The sequence below is a fragment of the Astyanax mexicanus genome, chromosome 17 (genome assembly GCF_023375975.1).
Source record: "Astyanax mexicanus isolate ESR-SI-001 chromosome 17, AstMex3_surface, whole genome shotgun sequence".
NCBI lineage: Eukaryota > Metazoa > Chordata > Actinopteri > Characiformes > Acestrorhamphidae > Astyanax > Astyanax mexicanus.
Genome location: NC_064424.1, coordinates 14,990,348 through 15,012,101, shown reverse-complemented (window position 1 = coordinate 15,012,101; position 21,754 = coordinate 14,990,348). Strand labels below are relative to the sequence as shown.

General features: G+C 39.9%; 1 protein-coding gene across 3 annotated transcripts in view; it reads left to right on the top strand.

Annotated features, from left to right (window-relative positions):
- Positions 1-21,754, top strand: part of tenm2b (teneurin transmembrane protein 2b) — a 386,378-nt gene that overhangs the window by 109,670 nt on the left and 254,954 nt on the right. For 2 of the 3 annotated variants that reach the window (XM_022676169.2, XM_049466163.1), the window contains exons 3-4: positions 13,699-13,743; positions 21,083-21,358. In XM_022676169.2, coding sequence (XP_022531890.2) covers positions 13,699-13,743; positions 21,083-21,358 — 321 coding nt within the window. The remainder of the gene's footprint in view (positions 1-13,698; positions 13,744-21,082; positions 21,359-21,754) is intronic. The other variant, XM_049466164.1, reaches the window with a different exon arrangement.

The window sequence follows — 21,754 nt, the reverse complement described above, 5'->3', positions numbered from 1 at the left end:
CGTTTGTTTTACAGCTCAGAAAACCAAGTAACATTGCAGCTAATCGCTACTCATGGCTAAATCACTCAGGTTCAAAAAGCAAGAATCTGTTTAGGACTTGAATCCTATCGTCAAGTGTCTGCGAGTAATCCAGCTTAGAAAAATGGCTGTGGGAAATGGCTGTTCACATGTCATTCTGTCACTTGCCAGTGTGAATAAAGGATTAGGCAGTGCTTTTAAAGGGACTTTAAAGTGTAATTATTTTAATAGTCAAGTCAAGTCAAGAGGCTTTTATTGTCATTACATCTGAGTACAAGTACACAGTGTGATGAAATTACGTTCCTCCGGAACCATGGTGCAACATAGAACCACAAGCAATAGACAACATAAAGTGCAGGAGTGACGACAGTGCAACATAAAATTATAAAATTATAACACTAAGTAACAATAAATACAAAAGGCGAGAAAATTTAAAGACAGTGACAGGGCAGTGCAGTACCGATACGGTATAATAAAGTGTATAGTGGGGATAAGGTGCAGAGATGTGTGACATACTGTAACATATAGAACATATATAATCACAGCAGTTACTGAGGAAGAGTTTATAGTTTTTAAGAGTGCAGCAAATAAAGTCATGTCAGCCTCTGTGTGCTGACTGGGTGTGTGTGTGGGTGAAGTTCAGTTCTTTCTGAGTGTAAAGGGGGGGGTGTACAGTTTAGTTTTGTGTAAAGGGGGGGTGTACAGTTTAGTTTTGTGCGAGTGTGTTGGGTGAGTGGTGGGTGGGGTGGGGGTTCAGTTCTGTCTCTGTGCGTTGAGAAGTCTGACTGCCTGGTGGATGAAGCTGTTGCAGAGTCTAGTAGTGGAGGCTCGGATGCTCCTGTATCTTCTGCCGGACGGCATCAGAGCGAAGAGTCCGTGTGAGGGATGGGTGGGGTCGTCCACAATGCTGGTGGCTTTGCGGATGCAGCGTGTGGTGTAGATCTCAGTGATGGAGGGAAGAGAGACTCCGATGATTTTCTCAGCTGTCCGCACTATCCGCTGTAGGGTCTTGCGGTCTGAGGTGTTGCAATTCCCAAACCAGACGGTAATGCAGGTGCTCAGGATGCTTTCTACAGTGCCTCTGTAGAACATGGTGAGGATGGGGGGTGGGAGATGTGCTTTCCTCAGTCTCCGCAGGAAGTAGAGGCGCTGCTGGGCTTTCTTGGTTATGGAGCTGGTGTTGAGGGACCAGGTGAGGTTCTCTGCAATGTGAACACCGAGGAACTTGGTGTTATCCACAATTTCCACAGCAGAGCCGTTGATGTTCAGCGGGTGGTGGACACCTGGAGCTCTCCTGAAGTCAACAACCATCTCCTTGGTTTTATCCACGTTAAGAGAGAGGTTGTTGGTTCTGCACCAGTCCGTCAGCCACTGCACCTCCTCTCTGTATGCTGACTCGTCGTTCTTGCTGATGAGGCCAACTACAGTTGTGTCATCAGCGAACTTGATGATGTGGTTTGAGCTGTACTTTGCAGTACAGTCATGAGTCAGCAGAGTGAACAGCAGTGGGCTGAGCACACAGCCCTGGGGGGCGCCGGTGCTCAGTATGGTGGTGCTGGAGGTGTTGTTTCCAATCCTGACTGATTGTGGTCTCTCAGTCAGGAAGTCTAAAACCCAGTTGCAGAGGGAGGAGTTCAGGCCCAGCAAGCTCAGTTTTCCTATCAGATGCTGAGGGATGATGGTGTTGAATGCTGAACTGAAGTCGATGAACAGCATTCGAACATAGCAGTCTTTGTTGTCCAGGTGGGTGAGAGCCAGGTGGAGCGCAGTAGAGATGGCATCATCTGTTGATCTGTTTGGACGATACGCAAACTGCAGAGGGTCCAGTGAGGACGGGAGCTGGTTTTTGATGTGCCTCATGACCAGCTTCTCAAAGCACTTCATGATGATGGGAGTAAGTGCAATGGGACGGTAGTCATTAAGGCAGGACACTTGAGACTTCTTCGGCACAGGGACGATGGTGGTGGTCTTGAAGCACGTCGGCACGATTGCAGTACTCAGAGAGATGTTGAAAATGTCCATGAGAACATCCGTGAGTTGTTCTGCACATCCTCTGAGCACTCTGCCAGGTATGCTGTCTGGTCCTGGGGCTTTCCGTGGGTTGACTCTGAGTAGAGTTTTCCGCACATCAGCTGAGGACAGGCACAGTACCTGGTCATTTGGAGGAGGTGTAGTCTTCCTTGCTGTCGTGTAGTTCTGTGCTTCGAACCTTGCGTAGAAGGAGTTCAGTGCATCTGGAAGGGAGGCATCACTGTTACAAGCAGGGGAGGGTGACTTGTAGTTGGTGATGGTCTGGATAGGGAATTAAAACAGAACAGATGACACTTATGATGACTTATGCAAATAAACTGCAAATAAATTGCTAACCGGTGGCTGCTGGATTTTTACTCACCCTCAGCTGCATTAAGACATTTCTTTGAGCTATTGCATGAAGTTCTCAAGAGATCTTGTGACGAGATCAATGCGCTAGTTCTGTTTGACAGCCACTGCAGTTGAAGATATCCTAACATCTGTTGAAACCATGCAGCCATGAAATGTTCTCTCAGGAGGAATGCTGCACCTACCGTGGTGACTCCCAGCATGTTCAGATTTCGAGAGGACTGAGCGTTACTTCTTGCGGAACTCTTCTTGTACACAAAACACTTCTTTTTACTGGAGATAAAAAGTGCTTTATTTAATGCATAACCTATATTACAATTCCCTTTGCTTCCATTCACACACCTATCTCTCTCTCTCTCTCTCTCTCTCTCTCTCTCTCTCTCTCTCTCTCTCTCTCTCTCTCTCTCTCTCCCCGAGTTCACCAGCCTTCACTGTCTGTTTATCCCACATCCTTCAGCGTGTGGCATTGATATTGTTATCTCGTGAGACGCAGATTGAGAAAAGTGCTTGCCCTAAAACATGCTAGAGTGGATTTAATCTCTGCTTAGCCTGTGCCTCCTGGCTTTACAGGTCATGTAATGTTCTCTTAAGCACCTTGAAGGTCCCACCAAAGCAAATGTTATAAGAAGCCCAAAACCCACATAAGATTTCGCTAACTGCTTTCTGAAGTCGTTTTTTGAAGAGACTTCAATGCTTAGGTTGATTATCGAGGCAGATCATGCTCAGATACTGTATGTCTGATTTTGATTATAATTAACTAAATGTTTTAAGGTGTTCACCCATTTCCAGCACAACTTAATATTTTTTGTAGTTTTATAGAAAAAAGTGTTTAGTTATTATAAGTAGGGGAGAATAGAGAATAATGTTGTTTGATAGTCTAATATAGACAAAGAACACAACACAAAGATCCTATATTCTTTTTTTAAGAATAAGAAGTAGATGTGTGCGTTAATTGTTGATCTCTACTTTACTCTACCTCTCTTTTCCTTGATCTACACCCCTCCACCTCGTTGTTCCTTTGTCTGCCTCGTGCTACTAGGTTTTACCTTACTCTACCTCACTGTACCTCACTGTACCTTACCTGTACCTTTGTCTGCCTTGTACTACTAGGCTCTACCTCATTGTGCCTCACTCTACCTCACCTGTCCTTCACTCTACCTCACCTGTACCTTTCTCTGCCTTGTGCTACTAGGCTCTACCTCACTGTACCTCACTCTACCTCTGTCTGTCTCGCGCTACTAGGTTCTACTTCACTCTAGCTTACTGTACCTCACTCTACCTCTCTCTACCTTGCTCTACCTCACTGTACCTCGCTCTACCTCACTGTACCTCGCTCTACCTCAATGTACCTTTGTCTGCCTCACACTACTAGGCTCTACTTCACTCTAGCTCATTGTACCTCGCTCTACCTCACTATACCTCGCTCTACCTCACTTTACCTTTGTCTGCCTCACACCTACTGGGTTCTACCTCACTGTACCTCATTTCACCTCATTGTATCTTTGTCTGCCTTGTGCTATTAGGTTCTACCTTACTCTACCTCACTGTACCTCACCTGTACCTTTGTCTGCCTTGCGCTACTAGGTTCTACCTCACTGTACCTTGCTCTACCTCACTGTACCTCGCTCTACCTCATTGTGCCTCACTCTACCTCACCTGTCCCTCACTCTACTTCACCTGTACCTTTTTCTGCCTTGTGCTACTAGGCTCTACCTCACTGTACCTCGCTCTACCTCACCTGCTCCTTTGTCTGCCTTGCACTACTAGACTTTAATCTGAATAAAAAAACAGAGCACTAGTAATTATATATTCCAATAGAGGTATGTGGGCAGTATGTGGGTTACAACATTTCTAAATGGGCACATTATTTTAGGAATGGGTCTGTACCTGCGGTATAGGATAGGCCACACATATGTGATTATACAGTTTCATTTAATTAAATGTATATGAGAATAGTAGAGTGTATATAGACGTACAAATTATGCACTCATGCGTGAAGTGAGGTTGAATGTGAGCTGAAGTGTGAAATGTCTATTTTCGCTCTCCCTGCCAGACTTCCTATGTGCTGTATTTGTGCATTGTCCCGCTCTCAATTGAACGGTGTGTGTGTGTGTGTGTGTGTGTGTGTGTGTTTGATTGCCATAATGCTGTTGCTGAATTTGAGACATCAAGTGCACATGGAGTGCACTTTTCTCTTAGTAGTGCACTCATCTGCAGCCATTCGTGAACAGTTAATTTTTGTAGACAGTGCTATGGGATTAGAATATTATATTATAAATACTTATATCATTTTTCTGCTTGTTTTCTGCTGATACAGTAAACAGTTGTAATGTCATTTATTTAAAGATATGGACATTTAAGTGTAAGAAAAATGGACATAGCTTAATTAACCTGTTAATATTGATCATGCATTAGTTATGTGATTTTACCATGTAAATTAAAAAATAGCTATATAATGTAACTAATAGAAAAAATAGTTAGGCTAATATAACCTTAATTAAACTATTCCTAAAACCACCTAACAGTCTCTGACATTGACTGGGAGGATTTTTTTTGTTTTACCCACTCTTTTATGCAGAATTCTGTGGTTTCACATTTTCCTAAATCAGCCTCTGATAAGATAAAGAATTCATAGTGGATCTATGCTGGAGAGCTTGCCAGGCCCTGCTGCACCAAAGCAGCCTCAAACCATGACATTTCTCCTCCATGCTTCACAATAGGTGTGGGTTCCTATTCTCAAATGCTGAGTTTGGTTTACACAAGCATGTCTTCTGTTTCTGTGTTGCCAGATAATTAGATTTTGGATTCCATTTTCAATCTGTCTGCAGCACACTGTTGCAGAAGTTCCTTTTTTTGACGTTTCTTCATTTTTTCTGATGATAGATGCTGTACTGTGACATATTCTATAGCAAAAACTACCTGTAAGTTGGTGCAGCTATTAAGTTATCACCCTTCCTCTTTTACCAGCATCAAATATTCTTCTGTGCATGAGTAATGTATATAAATCTCATTTTTATATACAGCTCTGGAAAAAAAACAAGAGACCTCTTAAAAAGAAACTAAAAATTAGATTTTACCAAATTAAAAACCTCTGAAATGTAATCAAAAGGATGACAGATGATCACAAGCCATCAAACCAAGCTGAACTGCTTGAATTTTTGCACCCGGATTGGCATAGAGTTATCCAAAAGCAGTGTGTAAGACTGGTGGAGGAGAACATACCAAGATGAATAAAAACTGTGATTAAAACCCGGGTTATTCCACCAAATATTGATTTCTGAACTCTTAAAACCTTATGAATATGCACTTGTTTTCTTTGCATTATTTGAGGTCTAAAAGCTCTGCATCTTTTTTGTTATTTCTCATTTCATTTTTCTTTGAAATTTGGAAGAAGTATTTTCCGTAGTTTATAGAATAAAACAACAAAGTTAATTTAACAAAATCAGAGAAACTGATTCAGAAACTGAAGTGGTCTCTTATCTTTTTTCCTAGACTGGTACTGTATGTTTAAATGTGTTGAGAAACAGAGCTTTTCATGGGGTGTCTTGATTTGTCACACTGTACACTGTAGCTGAAATGACATTACATTAATTTTACATTATTCTAAAAGTAACTCAGGGATGTGAGTGCTTTGCCCTGTAGTCGTTTAAATTCCTCGATTTTGTTCCACCTTTTTGTAGTTTTACTGCGCTGAGGAGCGACTTACACTTAGTCATTCTGCGGCGAAGAAAGGCCGAATTCTAAAAGGTCTTTTCACTGCTCGTCTGAGGAGCGAGGAGCTTTGGCATTCTGGCTTTGTAGTCCAGCGCTTTTCTCTGCTGCACTTGTGGCAGCCTTATTAGAGTCTTGGCCAGAGCCCCCACACCTGAGCTCTCTTGTTCTTTAAGAAGCTGTCTCATTATTGTGCTGAAGACAAACGGTAATGCAGCCGAGTGAACCTTGATTTCTCACCCCTCCAGACCCTAATGGACTCTAATGCAGGCTTCCAAGGGGTTCATAAGCCTCGAAAATTAGCCTCGCCATGGAAATGGGCCTTTTCGATGAAAAGAGTGCCTTTTCATCGAAAAAGTGCCTTATAACTTGAAAAAAATAAACCCCTGCCGACAGAATGATTATCCTCGGGCCGCTGAAAGGAAGTGTTTTTTTTTCTTTCTTTCTCTCTCTCTCTCTCTCTCTCTCTCTCTGTTTCTCTCTTCTGAAGAAATGACTCACATAACCTGAAAGCTTTAACACATGGTGTTCAATAGTGGTCTTATATTCTGTATGAAGTGGTCTTTCTCAGAGATCTGCTCGCCTTTTAGGTGATAACCCTTTAGATTGCTACTATTTATCCTCTAGCTCAAGCAGAGTCTCTTCACTGGTCGAGTCCCTGATGCTTCACACCTTCGACTGCCATGTTTTTGAAGGAACAACTTACTGTCACATTATACCACAGTTAGTTCCGACCCTGCAATGTGGTTGGCTGAGTGGCGTTTTATGAGTGACATTATTAGCCAGTAATGCACTGTAACCGAAGCTCTCCATGTATTACTCGGCCGCATACAGGTAACTTAACAATGGTGCAGCGCTTACAAACCAAACACAAACCAAATGCGATACCATTATACACCACTGGGAGGCGCAATGGAGAAATGACATGTCTCTAATAGGTAGCGCAGGCAAAGACGCGGTCCCACAAATAAATAAGCCCTTATGACGCACTTTATCAGCCACCAATATAAGATTAAGAGTCGTTATTATTCAAATAAAAGCTTAAGTCTATATATTTTAATATTTTATATTATTAAGCTGAATGTAAGGTGGACTCTTGTAATTCCGCAGGTTTCGTCGCTGGGGGGCGCTGAAGTAAAGAAAACTTTAACTCTGGCCAATAATGCAGAGCTTACAGTGCAGCTACAAGCAGAGCAGCTATGGAACTATTTTAACACGCAGAGTGTTTATAACAAAACCGATTGCATTTTCTCTTCCTGCTTAACTCAAAATCTTTTAATGAACAACTATAATGGAACTGTGGTATAATCACTATAATACACTCGAGGTCATGCTATAACATGTAATATTGGAGTTTCAGGAAACACATTCATTATAACCATATACTAGACAATAATTTCAAATTTGAAAGAAAAACTCTGTAAATACTTCTTCTATAGACAGTATGAACCATTATACAGCAAACAAATGCTGCAGAAATGTCACGGTTTCAGCAGGGAGAGTGGATGCAAATGCAAATAATTTATTGAAAATATCAAAAACAAGGAAAAAACAAAGAACCAGAAATAAAGAGAACCCAACCAAAACATAGAAACAAGGAATACACTGAGTAGAAACTAAGAAAACCAACGAACTAACAGACGCGAAGACGTAAAAGAACCGACAAAAGAAACAAGAAACATAGGACTATAAATACAGACACAAGGCTGGAAAGGGACTGGGAACACCTGAGGACAGGTAACAAGGGGGGCGGGGCTACAAATGAAACAGAGACACAGGAAGAACACACAGGGCCATGTAAAGATAGATGAGAATGTGCTCTAAACCCTGGTTAAATAAATGAGGACTGCTTGAGTGAGCTGCTTCCTGTTTGGTGCTGGATAGAGTTCCCCTATTGGGTATTTACAGTGTCCATATAACTGGCCACAAGCTAAGAGTAAAAAAAAAATGATAATATTAAATATAGTTAATTTTATTGGAAAAAGACTCTCATTCCTGTTCAGTTTGATAATTAATATATCATAACTGATAATTAATATAATGTATTTTCAAAAATCAATAAAAGAAGTGCTGTATGTGATTGGTGATCAGAATTACGTCTAAAATTTACAACAGTGCCTACTATAAAAAAAACTATTTTCTTGAACAGGATGAACCTACTTCTTACTTTCTTTCTCTTAAAACAAAAACTCCATAAATAAAACAAAATTATTAAAGTTAATAAGGATCCTAATTATTTTTATCAGAAAAGAAAACAGAGGTAAGGAGATAAACAGCATCGCCTGCACTGAAATAATATTTTTTCATTTTGAGCGTCTGCACTTCTCTTTAAATATATGGCTATAAATAAATCTTAGCTGTAAATGAATAAATAACAAAAATGTTATTCTTGTTCTAAGATATTTGAGATGAAAAAGCAAACGTATTCAGTCTCTTTCTTTTTCTCTTTCTGCACATCCAACATCTCAAAGTATTAAACAAAAGAGTGGGCTGGCCTGTATAAATATAAATATTTAAATCACAAGACAGATGAGTGGTCACATTTACAGAATTCTTATTTACAGTAGCCTTTATATTTTGTGGAGAGGAAAGCTAAAAGGTACCACAGTCCTTGGTAGAAGTGAAAGATGTGATTTGTTACGAATTAAGCCAGGCTTTGAAAATATTTGTGCTGATGCTGTAAACGTGGATATGATGCATTCTTTGTAATTCTTCTTTGTCAAAATATCAACTTTATGAGGCTCTAAGTGGTGTCTGAGAGGTCTCTGCACTACTATAGTGATATAATCTGAAAATTGGGAGTTGATTTGAATTCCGGATCACGCTGCTTGTCATCAGCAGCCAGAGTTTGAGAACAATTGGCCATGCTTTCTCTGGGGTGGGTAGACACATCCCAGTGTAATATTGATCAGCACATGCATCTGTTAGCTGATATATTGGAGATGAGTTGCTGCGCTTTCCTCCGAGTGCACTAACTACCAATAATGCTACATCAGTGACAGTTTAAAAAAGGTGCTGGCTAGCTTGCGCACTCCTAGTGTTGGGGGCACATCCTTCCAGTAATAGGGGGTACATTGCAACTGTTCTTTTTTCAACAATATATATATATCAGGATATCAAACAATTCAGGGCCAATGGCATCACCGGCCCCACCAATATCTGCGTGCTGTCTCCTATCCGGACCAATCAAGAGCTAGGTCAGAGCCGAGCACTCGAAACCCGAGGAAAACAGCAAAACAACAGTAATCGTCCCTTTAATCAGACATTAAAATGACTTTTTTTAAAAGGGATTAAAAGCGTGAATTCAGCTGTAACTGGAAATATTTACGCTAAACTGTGCTGGACTGAGGTGCACAGCTTTCCACACGTGCGTTTACAAGCACATGCCCAACCATGTGGATGGAGGCCATGCAGTTACCTCATGTTTACTCCTCGCACTCACGCTTCTCAGGCAGCAGCAGCCTGTCACTTACACAGACACAGAGACAGCGCTGTGTATCTACTTCTTGTGTCAAGAATCAAAACACTGCAACATGACGTGTTTGATTTAATGACTATTGTGTGGGTGGGCTTTCAAATTTGAGTAAAAATAGGATATAATCATTATTGTGCATTTATGTCCCTGTTTTATTACAACTGCTCATTGTAAAAAATCTCAGTGAACTGACGAGTGTAGGACCGATAACTGATACTCACAGGCTGCCTTAGTGAAATTGCTTAAAAATGCATTTGGTCTAAGGCCGACATTAAAGAGAACAACCCACTGAAGAAGTAATAAATGAATAAAGAAAGATACTCTGAAATAGAGGGATAGAATAGAGACAGAAGCACTGACAATCAGCCCAAACACTAAGCTACACCCAGCAAAAAAACCCAAATGCTCCATATTGGAGCTAGAAATGGAGGAAGAACACTAGCAGCGTTTTTTTTTTTTTTTTTGTGGATTTATTTATTTTTTTCTCCAGCAGCTCAGTCAAGCGCACTGACATGATTCACGGCATGCTGACTGCATCCTCCTTCTGCAGCGTGATTGTATTGATCACCGCGCATGGCTAGCACTGCTGCTGCTTGACTGAACGGAAAAAAATAAAAGTAAAATAAAATGAAATAAGAAGTGCAAGAGAGACAATAATAATGCCGGAGGAGAGCCTAGTCTAGAGCGAGATTTAAAAGGTCAGGGGTTTATTGAAATCCGGTGATTTGACATTTATAAAGTAATATAGCTCTTCTAAAGAAAATGTCTTGTGCTTTTAGCAGGAAATAAGTGCAGATCTTCCAGGGAGCTTGTGCCACTTCTTCTATATAAGAACAGACTCCAGCCTCAGATGAGCGAGACTGCAGCGGTGCAGCTGTGAAAGTGAGCCAGGGGTTTGCAGAGGGGAGAGAGAGAGAGAGAGAGAGAAAGAGAGAGAGAAAATGAGATAAACTTATTCCGTTTTATCAGAGTTATGAGCTTTCATTAAAGCCCTGTCCCCCCAGTGCACTGCAGAAATCAGAAGCTTTCATCATAGCGCTCAGGCTACCAGCCTGCTCTCCTCCATTCAGCAGAGACCTATTTCAGGAACCAGAATCTTCCGGCATCATGGAGGGGCACATTAAAAGTCTCGAATCATTCAGGCTACTGGAATGTTTTTAGTGTGTACGGTCAGTGGTCTTCAGTAGATTCTAAAAATGCACATGACCAATGGGTTATTTGTTGTAGTGGCAAAAAAAATAAAACTAGAGGAAGCTTTTGGTTCTCTTAATAACCTTTCACTAAAAGGAATGCTCTAAGTTTTCTTAGATTTTAAAGATTTATCTCTTTATTTAAACAGATATGTTCTGATGATTTTAATCCATACATGTTGAATATGTAATTCTTACAGTTTCTATCCAGTAATTCCTTTTATAAATCCTTAATAATGTAGAATGTTTGTAGATGTAGCGACACTGTTTTCTCAGTTCTTTTTCGAGTACATGGTAGGCTCGGTTGTGTGTATTTGGCTGAACAGTTCCACCACTAAATGGGAGCTCCCTGTAAATCACACTATAGTTGTGTATATACATTAATTGTATGCAGTAGTGTCTGTAACACGTTACTTAGTACTTCAGTTACTTTATTATCGAGTAATTCAGTTATCAGTATAAAGTTGCTTTTCCAAGTCACTGTGCATTACCTTTTTGTCATTTTACTCTCCCTCTACTCTAGTTTTATTTGCGTATCATGACCAAGCAGGCTATAATGAATTCCCAATTCTTCACTTGAACCCAGTTTCTGTTCATCTTTCTGATGGAAAAGAACCAAAGTTTGGGTATAACCCCAGAATGGGTAGAAAAGAAAAATTAGCTTGTTCTGAATCATGGAGCTATGGTGGATACTAACTTCCTGAGGCATATATATAGACCACAGTCGAGAAGCAGTAATCAGGATAAAAGAGCACAGTCGAATGGTTGCTGTCAGCCCCAACTATGCCAAAATAACAGCAGGCTAGCAAGCTAACAAGCTAACAGGCTAGAACTAGCACTCTGGCTTAACACACACACTGCAGGGGGGTGCTGAAAGTAACTAATAAAATAACTTGAATGTAACTTAGGTACTTTTAAAATAAAGTAATGCATAAAGTAACTTAGTTACTTTTTAAAGGAGCAATCAGTAATTAGATTACTTTTTCCAAGTATCTATACAAAGAGAAAAACTGTAAAAAGACATCCCATCCGACAAGTACTGTACCACACAAGAGAAGACCAACTGTGATTCTCTCTGTGTCACTTTCTTGCTATGTCTTGATTAGTTGCTCCTAAAAAAGTGTATTCATTAGCCTGAAATTCAGTGTCTTGATATGTCTTGATGTTGTATATAACCTGTGAGATTCGGGGAGCCTCTTTCAGTATGTGGGAGATTCCTGACATTTGCTGGAGAGGAGGGATGTCTGTGGAAGTCTGATAATTTGCATTATACAGATATTTCACAAGACAGTATAGAGAACAAGAAAATGTATCATATCTAATATATCTATTATTCTTCAGATGAGTCTTCACAGGTTAGATATAGTGAAGACTGTTTGGTTTCATGTTGGATCAGTGGGCGTGGCCTTTATAGCTTGGTGGTCATACGGATGTTTGTGTTACAGAGGTCAGGGTGTGACCGAGGTCTGAAAAGATTAGAAGAAATTTTACTGCCCACACACACACACACACACACACACACTCACTCACACACTCACACTTCCCTTTACTTAAAAAAAAAAAAAATATCCTGCGTACCTGCTGGCATGTGAACAGGGCTATGTTGCCATGGCAATAGCTCCCTCAACAAATGACCTTGCCGCTCTCGCTCACTCTCTCGTTTTAGCACCTGGTGAAAAGGGATATTCACTGTAATGCCCAGGGTGTCTGAGCGAGGGGGGGTGGGAGAGGAGGGTCTAAACTGACTAGACGGCAGGAAGTTTTTCTTTTTTTTCTCCATTTTTTTTCCTTTTTTTTCCTTTTTTTTTATATAAGCACTCCAGGGAGATATCCCCAGTTTGTCAGAATGCTGCCGGCTGGCTGTTCAGTTAGATGTTCTATCTCAAGTTTACACCTTGAAGATGTTTCCCTTTGGAGTGGGCATGCTAACATCAGGGAGTTGGCTTCTTTCTGCGTGAATACTTCACATGAAAACAAGTCTGGGTTTAGTTTCTATAGTGCTTTTTTTTCTTTTCATCCTTGAAACTTTTGCTTTGTAAAAAGTTCGGAGAGTTTACGAACTGGCCGACAGTGCGGATCTTCCTTCCGAACTAATGAACTGTCCTAACTTTCCTCTGAAATGTCACTTTCAAGTTTTTAACCTTAATTTAACCTACATCTCAACATCAGCCTGAACTCAATATACACCTCAAACTATGCCTGTACTTAACAAACACCTCTTTTAAGTCCCTTTAAGTCCCTTTCAGATCATTTTTATGCAAAAAAAAGAGCTGTTGCTGTCCACACTGTGTATACCACAGCGTTTACCACATTAGTGTTAGCTTGGGCTAAATAGCAAAAAACACAAACAAGCTAATTTATGCTACTTTTATGCTATCTCCCTCATTTGCTGACTTGCCATGCACCCATTCTGACTTGCCACAGATCCCTCCATCAGACGAAGTCTGCTGGCTAATCCAGCTATGTACTGTCTGTCTGGATCTTAACCAAAATGTAATAAATGGCTTTTCTTTATCTAATCTACTGGGTTGGCCTCTGGTGGAGGTTGCCAGGGTGGTTCTATCCAGGTTTTCTTCATTGTGATGTCACAAGAGGAAATACAAAAGAATGCAAAAAGTGAGGTTTGCATAATGTGTCCCCTTTACAGTGTAAATATACTCTCTATTACAAACATTTGGTTATTTATGGAGTTTAAAAGTGGATCTTCTACAGCATCCCTAGACAAGCTGTTTAAAACCTTTATTTCTCAGAGTGTATTACCACTGACCTTGTTGAGTTTATGTTTGTGTAAGAGAGAGAAAGCAGTTTATTAGCTCTTTTCTCAGAGTCTGTGTAGCAGCATTAAATAAAGCAGGGATTTAAATGAGTTGTGATTTCTGTTTATTGCTTTGACTCACAGAGTCCACTCCGCTTTTATCCGCACAGCCTACGTGGAGCTGGCCCCTATCGGCTTCAGGTACTTCATGTCAGGTATGCAGTGTGCAGGTACGTGCCTCCGTGCACCTGTATCCATCTGCTCTAATGTGTAGAGCATACAGTTGTTCCCCTGACCCTGACTAACCTGCTGTCTACCAGTGAGAAGCTTCCTTCTGGACTTCCCTTTCCATTCTGTTCTTGTGCATATCTCATAAATGTTCACTGTGTGATTGATGGTGGATCTGTCTAAGTGTGTGTTTGTGTTTGTTTGTATGTTTTTGTAGTTTATTTTACAAATAAGTAAATAACTGAGCAAAATAATAATATATACACTCACCAGCCAGTTTATTAGGAACTTTATTATGTTCAACTGCTCTTTAACACAAATGTCGAATGAGCCAATCGCATGACAGCAGCAACTCAATGCATTTAGGCATGTAGACATGGCCAAGACCATCTACTGCAGTTCAAACCGAGCATCAGATTGAGTAAGAAAGGTGATTTAAGTGACTTTAAATGTGGCTTGATTGGTTGTTGGTGCCAGACAGGCTGGTCTGAGTATTTTAGAAACTGCTGATCTGCTGGGATTTTCACGCACAACAATCTCTAGGGTTTACAGAGAATGATCTGAAAATAAGACAAAATATCCAGTGAGCGGATACAGTTCTGTGGGTGCAAATGCCTTGTTGATGCCAGAGGTTAGAGGAGAATGTCCACACTGGTTGGAGCTGAAAGAACGACAACAGTACTTCAAATAACCACTCGTTACAACCAAGGTCTGCAGAAAAGAAGAGCATCTCTGAACATCAGCACAACACGTCCAACCTTGAGACGGATGAGCTACAGCTGCAGAAGACCAAGACCACACCGGGTGCCCTGATTCCTGTCAGCTAAGAACAGGAAACTGGGGCCACAATTCACACAGGCGCACTAAAATTGGACAATTGACTAAAAATAGATTGGAAAAACTTTACCTGGTCTGATGAGTCTCTGATGAGGGTCAGAATTTAGCGTCAACAACATGAAGGCATGGATCCATCATGCCTTGTATCAGAGGTTCAGGCTGGTAGTGGTGGTGCGATGTTGTGGGGAATATGGTTATGGGACCATTTAAGACCATTAGTACAAATTGAGCATTGTTTTAACACTACAGCCTACCTGAGTATTTTTACTGACCATGTTCATCTCTTTATTTATGACCACAGTGTACCTGTATCTTCTGATGGCTACTTCCAGCAGGATAATGCGCCATGTCATAAAGCGCCAATCATCGTCTCAGACTGGTTTCTTGAACACGACAATGAGTTCTGTACTGTACTGGAATGGCTCCACAGTCCCCAGATCTCCATCCAATAGAGCAACTTTGGGATGTGGTGGAACAGGAGATTCGCATCATGGATGTGCAGCCGACAAATCTGCAGCAGATAAATCTAATGCGATCATGTCAATATGGACCAGACTCTTTGAGGAATGTTTCCAGTACCTTGTTGAATCTGTGCCACGATGGATTAAGGCAGTTCTGAAGGCAAAAAGGGGGTCCAACCTGGTACTAGCAAGGTGTAATAAAGGCTTAATAAAGTGGCCGTTCTCAAGATCGCATATCTCAATAAGCAGTCCGTGAAAGCCCAATGACCAAGGTCTCTCCATCCTTAACTCTTATTGTGATGCTGCATCACATATTGTAAGGCATCTGGCACTTTCCTCAGAGTGTGGTGGTTGCGTAGTGATGCTTTATTACCCACAGCCTCCACCACTTTCTACGAAAGTGATCGTGGGTGACTACACACGATGAAACACCCATTATTTATTTTTTCAGCTCCACTGATCATATAGGAGACCTTTGCCTTTTTATAATTACAGACTGTAGTTGTGTATCTGTTTCTCTGCATATTTTATTATTCTCCATTCATGCTGCTGTTTAATGGTCAGGAGCCCAAAGGAGAGAGGGAGAGACCACCACAGAGGAACTGTTATTTTGTTGGTGGGTCATTCTCAGCACTGCAGTGCTTGTAGTGTGTTATGCTGGCTCAAGTAGATCAGACACAGCAGTGCTGCTGGAGTTTTTAAACACTGTGTCCACTCACTGTCATACTCTCTATTAAATACTCATACCTAAGGCTGCTCCTCCTTGTAGATGTAGTGATTACAAGAGGCTTTCTACAGGTTACTGAAAGGAGGGAAAAACAGCAGCAGACTGTATTTATAGAACTACAAGTATTCCTAAATGCTTAGTGGAGCTGTAAAAAAGGTATAACCATTGTAAAAACAAGGAGGTGCTCATAATGTTATGCTTGATCTGTGTATATAATGTGTAATGTGTAACTTGTTTTATATTATAAATGCATCAAGATAAAAAGAAAATGTAGTTGTCAGTTAATACTACATCATCTTGCAATTACTATTTTATTAGATTTGTAGCTTAAATGTACAGAAATCATTTATTTCAGGAGCAGCCTTGTTCTTTATATGTGACTTTTATGCTATCAGCAAATTAATTCTTTCATTATGAATGAGCAAAAGATACTTAACCCACTGAGATACCGAAGGAATCTGTAGGAGTATACAGCTCTGAAAAAAAAAAAATCAGTTTCTGAATCAGTTTCTTTGATTTTACTATTTATAGGTGTATGTTTGAGTGAAATGAACATTGTTGTTTTAATTCTATAAACTACAGACAACATTACTCTCAAATTCCAAATAAAAATATTCTCATTTGAGCATTTATTTGCATAACAAAAAAACATTGCAGAGCTTTCAGACCTCAAATAATGCAAGGAAAACAAGTTCATATTTATAAAGTTTAAGGAGTTCAGAAATCAATATTGGGTGGAATAACTCTGGTTTTTAATCACAGTTTTCATGCATTTTGGCATGTTCTCCTCCACCAGTCTTATACACTGCTTTTGGATAACTTTATGCCACTCCTGGTGCAAATATTCAAGCATTTCAGCTTGTTTTGATAGCTTGTGATCATCCATCTTCCTCTTAATTATATTTCAGAGGTTTTCAATTTGGTAAAATCATAGAAATCTCATCATTTGTAAGTGGTCCCTTATTTTTGTCATAGCTGTATATACACTGAACAGCCATAACATCAAAACCACCTGCCAAATAATGTATAGGTTCCCCTCTTGCCATCAAAGCAGCTCTGACCTATAGAGACATGGACACAACAAGACCTCTGTCCTTTGTCTTTTGGTATTTGTGGGGCGGGGCTTCAGTGAATTACATCAAAGTACCTTGTCAATGACCCTCTCACTGATTCACCAGTTTCAGTTTCCCTGGTAGGTTCTGACCACAAGACCTGCTTGATATGTTGAGCTTTACTGTTACCTTTTGCCCATCTTTCCTGCTTTTAACACATCTAGTTTAGGAACTGACTGTTTACTTGCTGCCTAATTTGGTGGGCCCCTATGGCAGATGCAGTTCTAACCAGATAATCGATTCTTAACTCTTGTCATTTATTTTAGATTTATTTATTTATTTTTCTAATTTTCTCCCCAATTCAGCTAGGCCAATTGTCCCACTAATTCAGTTGCTCCACAGCTATATATCCCCCATCACTAGTGATGCTGCAACACAAGGATGGTGAGGACTAGCACATGCCTCCTACGACACAAGGGAAATCATGCTCTTTTGGGAGCTCTAGCAACTGATGGCAAGCTGCATGACTGGGATTTCAAACCACTAATCTCGCAATCATAGTGGCAGCGCTAGGCCCGCTGGACCACTCTGTGCCCCTAAATGTATATATATATTTTTTATAATAGATAATGAATGTTGTTTAAGACAGATTTTGTATGATGCTTGTCCAGTTTTTTATGAATAAAATGGATAAATACAAATAATACGAATATTTAACCTCATAAAGTGCACAAACCAGTGGTTTGTGGCTGTTTTTCCTCATCAGTATAACGTAGGACCAACTTAAGCCAGTTTGCTTTGCTTTCCATGTATTTACCTAAGAGTAACTTATAGAGTATAATAAAAGTCACAGATTTTAAGCGTTTAAAATGTTTAAAAATGCAAACACTTTTTAAAAGTTCATTTCTATTTTCTCTTTTTTGCTGTTTTTCATTCATGAGTCATTTTTTTACATTGTGTGCAAATTTCATGATGTATAGACTAATATAAATGTTCCAAAATTCATTGAAAAATCTTTATACATTAGCTTTCATTAAAACTTTCTCCCTCTCCTGTAAAGTTATCATTTAGGAAGTACATGTATTTTCACTGACTGAGACGATATGTGAGGTTTCTGAGATTATTGCAAAGATCTACCTATTAAAAAAACTTGCTAATTGGATTTGTCAAGATGTAAAATGCTTCCGTCCTAGTCATTTATTACCCCATGATAAAGTCTATGTATTTTTCTAGAAATGTTGCCTTGGGAGCTCATTAGTTTCTTTAATCAGCCTTTATTTCTCTTCTGTAGGTGAGTACTTTATTGCCATGAGTTCCCTTCTAATTAATTCCTTGATAATTATTGTAGGAGCATCGATTCTCACCATTCTCACGTTTTGTACATCAGATGTGCATATATTTACAGAGGAAAGCCCTGTGGAATGGAATCTGGTTTGAGTCCCAGCTGTGCTGCATGCTTCTATAGCCAAGCCTCCCAGAGGGCACAGTTGGCTGTGTTCTCAAAAGCCCCCCTCGGTTGACAGTTTAGCACGGTGGTGCACGCCAGAGCTAATCGCTTTCCCGCGCTCACGTCCAGGCTTTAGTGACTGTAGGTTTGTCTTGATTAAACACTGTTTGCTTGTGCGGAGTTGTTGGATTTGGAGGTGATCTGAAGTTGGAAAGCTGAAACACAAACAGGTAGACTGCTTCCCCAACTCCAGGCAACAGGCTGGGATGGCTTGCCTGTGTCTGCTTTGGCCTTGCAGTCAGAATGTAGGAACTGGAGTAACTGGAAGGGAAAGATGGTGTTAAGCAGAGTTGCAGCCAGTTGGGAGAAAGGATTAGCTGGGAAAGTTGCTTCACCAGTGTGTTTAAAGTTAAGTCAGAATAGCTAATGCTAATATCATCCATGGTGTTTACCAGAAGAGAAATCATAAAAGAATGGGACAGAAAGGAAAATGCAAAGAAAAAAAATATAAACAACACAAGGTTTCTTACAAATACTTTGACTTTTATTGCGTAGCTAACAGTATGAACCTGAGATATTTCATATTTTTCTGCTCAGCTTCATTTCGTCTGTTAATATACACCCATTCCTGCATTTCAAGGCTGTAACACATTCCAAAAACTAAAGTTGGGAGGAAAAATCAAAAATCAAGTCCCCCTTCGTAATGTTGCCATTCGTTAAAAGACGTTTTGATACAGGTGATGCCAAGCTATAGCCCTATCTTCTACACTTCTACTCAGTTATAAAACTCTGGTATCCAGACTGTAATTGAAGAAACAGGAGGACCAGTGAGTTTTTTGGCTTTTTCAGTCACATGATATCGCGTTCAGAAGCTCCTCCATTTCCACTCGCTGTTGTGTTTACGTGGATCTCCGTGGAAACGCTCACCCAAAGTGGCAGTGGACAAATAGCTATTTTATTATACACTCATAGATGTGAGTCCGGACGGGACTGAAATTACTGGAGGACCACAGAGTTCAGAGAAAAAGAGTAGGTAATTTAGCCTGTAATTTTCTCAGCCACCATACATGGTTTTTCTGGACAGGAATAGAATCATAGAGGGCCCCCCATAAAAAAGAAAATTACCCCAGGACCCCCTGAGAAACAAATCCCGTCTAGATAGGGCTTAAGATGAGTTTCAGGTGTTATTTTGCCCCATTCTTCCTGCAAACAGATTTTTTATTGAGGTGTTGCATCGTCTTGTTGAAAAATACAATGCAAAATGTATTTGCCTAAAAAAAGGTGTGGTTTTAACAGTAGCATATCTTGCTCTAGACCTTAATGTATGTTTCTGCATTAATAATGCATCATAGGAGTGTACTGATACAATCTCATACCTTGACGAACCCTGGCTTTTCAACTTGTTACTGATATTTTCTTCCCAAAAAAGAAATAGAATACTGATTTGTCTGACGAAAGTACGTGTTTCTACTGTGTGATTATTATTATTTTTTTTTATCTCAGATGTATTTGAGTCTAATATTAGTCAATCATTGCATCAATATTTGGCAACTCCATACTCATAGATGAAAACTGCAACATATAAAAAGTGTGAAATTGCATTATAGTGCTGTTATACTATCATTACATCAGTGGCATTAAGTCTGTGGTCTTAAAATGACAATATTATTGTTTCCTGCAATAATTTGTGGGACAATATATTATAAAAAAAAAAAAAAAAAATATATATATATATATATATATATATATATATATATATATATATATATATATATATATATTCAGCTTTTTTTTGAGTCTGGAGTAATTCTGTCTACTGTGCTGCTTTCTACTGAATTTTGAAGCATTGATGTGGGGATTTGATTACATTCATAGTGTTAACAAGACCATAAGTAAGGTCAGTTTAGGTTGTTCCAATAGTAATGCCAGGTGCATGGGCTTGAGGGATATCATTGGTTCCTTAGTTTTGATATGTAAAGCAGAGGAACTGTGTTCTCTGGAATGATGGGAAGAGTTAGTGATCCTGACTGAAGTAGCAATGCTTTAGAATAATGCTATTAGATAGCATTTTATAGAAGTAGAGATTAGCAGAGACAGTTACTCCAATAAAAGCTGAATAAACTCTTTATTAATACCTTTAATTCCCAATGTCCCTTTATTTTCTCAGTTTTTATTTATTATTTATTTAACATATTAACCCCTTAACAGGCCAGAATTTTTGTCAATGTTCTGCCTGACATTACACCATTAAATCTTTAGGATTTCTATTCAAGCATAACATAAAAAAATCATTTTTGATAAGTAACATTACTGAAAAGCGTAATTGTAATAGAAAAATTATTTAAAAATATATATTAATTTAATCTGCTAATGCCAAAATATAATGAATACAAATCTTAAAATTGGCTGAACTTCATTTTAAAATCAATATTTTCCTGAATACAAATCAAACAATTAATTTCCTCCAAACCTTCAGTTTCGTTAAGTTAGTCTGTTTTCAAACCTGCAGAATTTGGGTTGATTCCTGTTACTGATCTGGAATTATTAAGTGGAGTAGAGAGAAAACGGACAGCTTCTCTAAGTGTCCTGTAGGAGATTTCAAAGGCCTCAAATTTTCTGAGTGTTAAAAACTTATTTTACTGCAGGAAAAAGGGTTATGTATCACCTACACCTGTAGCTCGTATAAGGGATGTTACAAGGCATGTTAAGGGGTTAAGGCAAATAAGTATCATTTTTGAAGCCACAGTATACTAATTGCCTGTGTCTCTGGTTAAAAAGCTCCTTTTGTGTTTTCTGTTTCAGGGAGCTTCACGCTTGCGGAGCTGGGTGTGTGTGACCCTCCTCAGCAGCAGAGTGTGTACTGCTCAGACCTGAGCCTGGTGCAGCGGGGATACTCGCTGAGCACCGCCTCTGATGGCGACTCAGATCCCGAAGGCGTAATGACCCCGGAGCGTGCCGTCCAGCTGTGGAGCGGCCAGGGCCTGAAGACCTGCCGCAGCTCGGGCCTGTCCAGCCCCGACCACTCAGCCCTGACCCTCACCGACTCCGAGAACGAGCACAAGACTGACGACGAGTCAGGTAGGAGCGCTAAACACGTCAGCGACTGAGTGACACAAATGTGTGAGTGTAACGTGAGGAGGAGTTTACAAGAAAAAAAGTGTGAGGGCAGAGACCTGCCTTACAGATCTGGAAAAAAAATAAGAGACCACTTAAAAAATGATGAGTTTCTTTGATTTAACTAAATTGAAAACTTCTGGAATATAATTAAAAGGAAGCTGGATGATCACAAGCCATCAAATCATGCTGAACTGCTTACATTTTTGAACCAGGAATGCAGGCATAATGTTATCCAAAAGCAGTGTGTAAGACTGGTGGAGGAGAACATGCCAAGATGCATGAAAACTGTGATTAAACACCAGGGTTATTCCAGCAAATATTGATTTCTGAACTCTTAAAACTTTACAAATATGAACT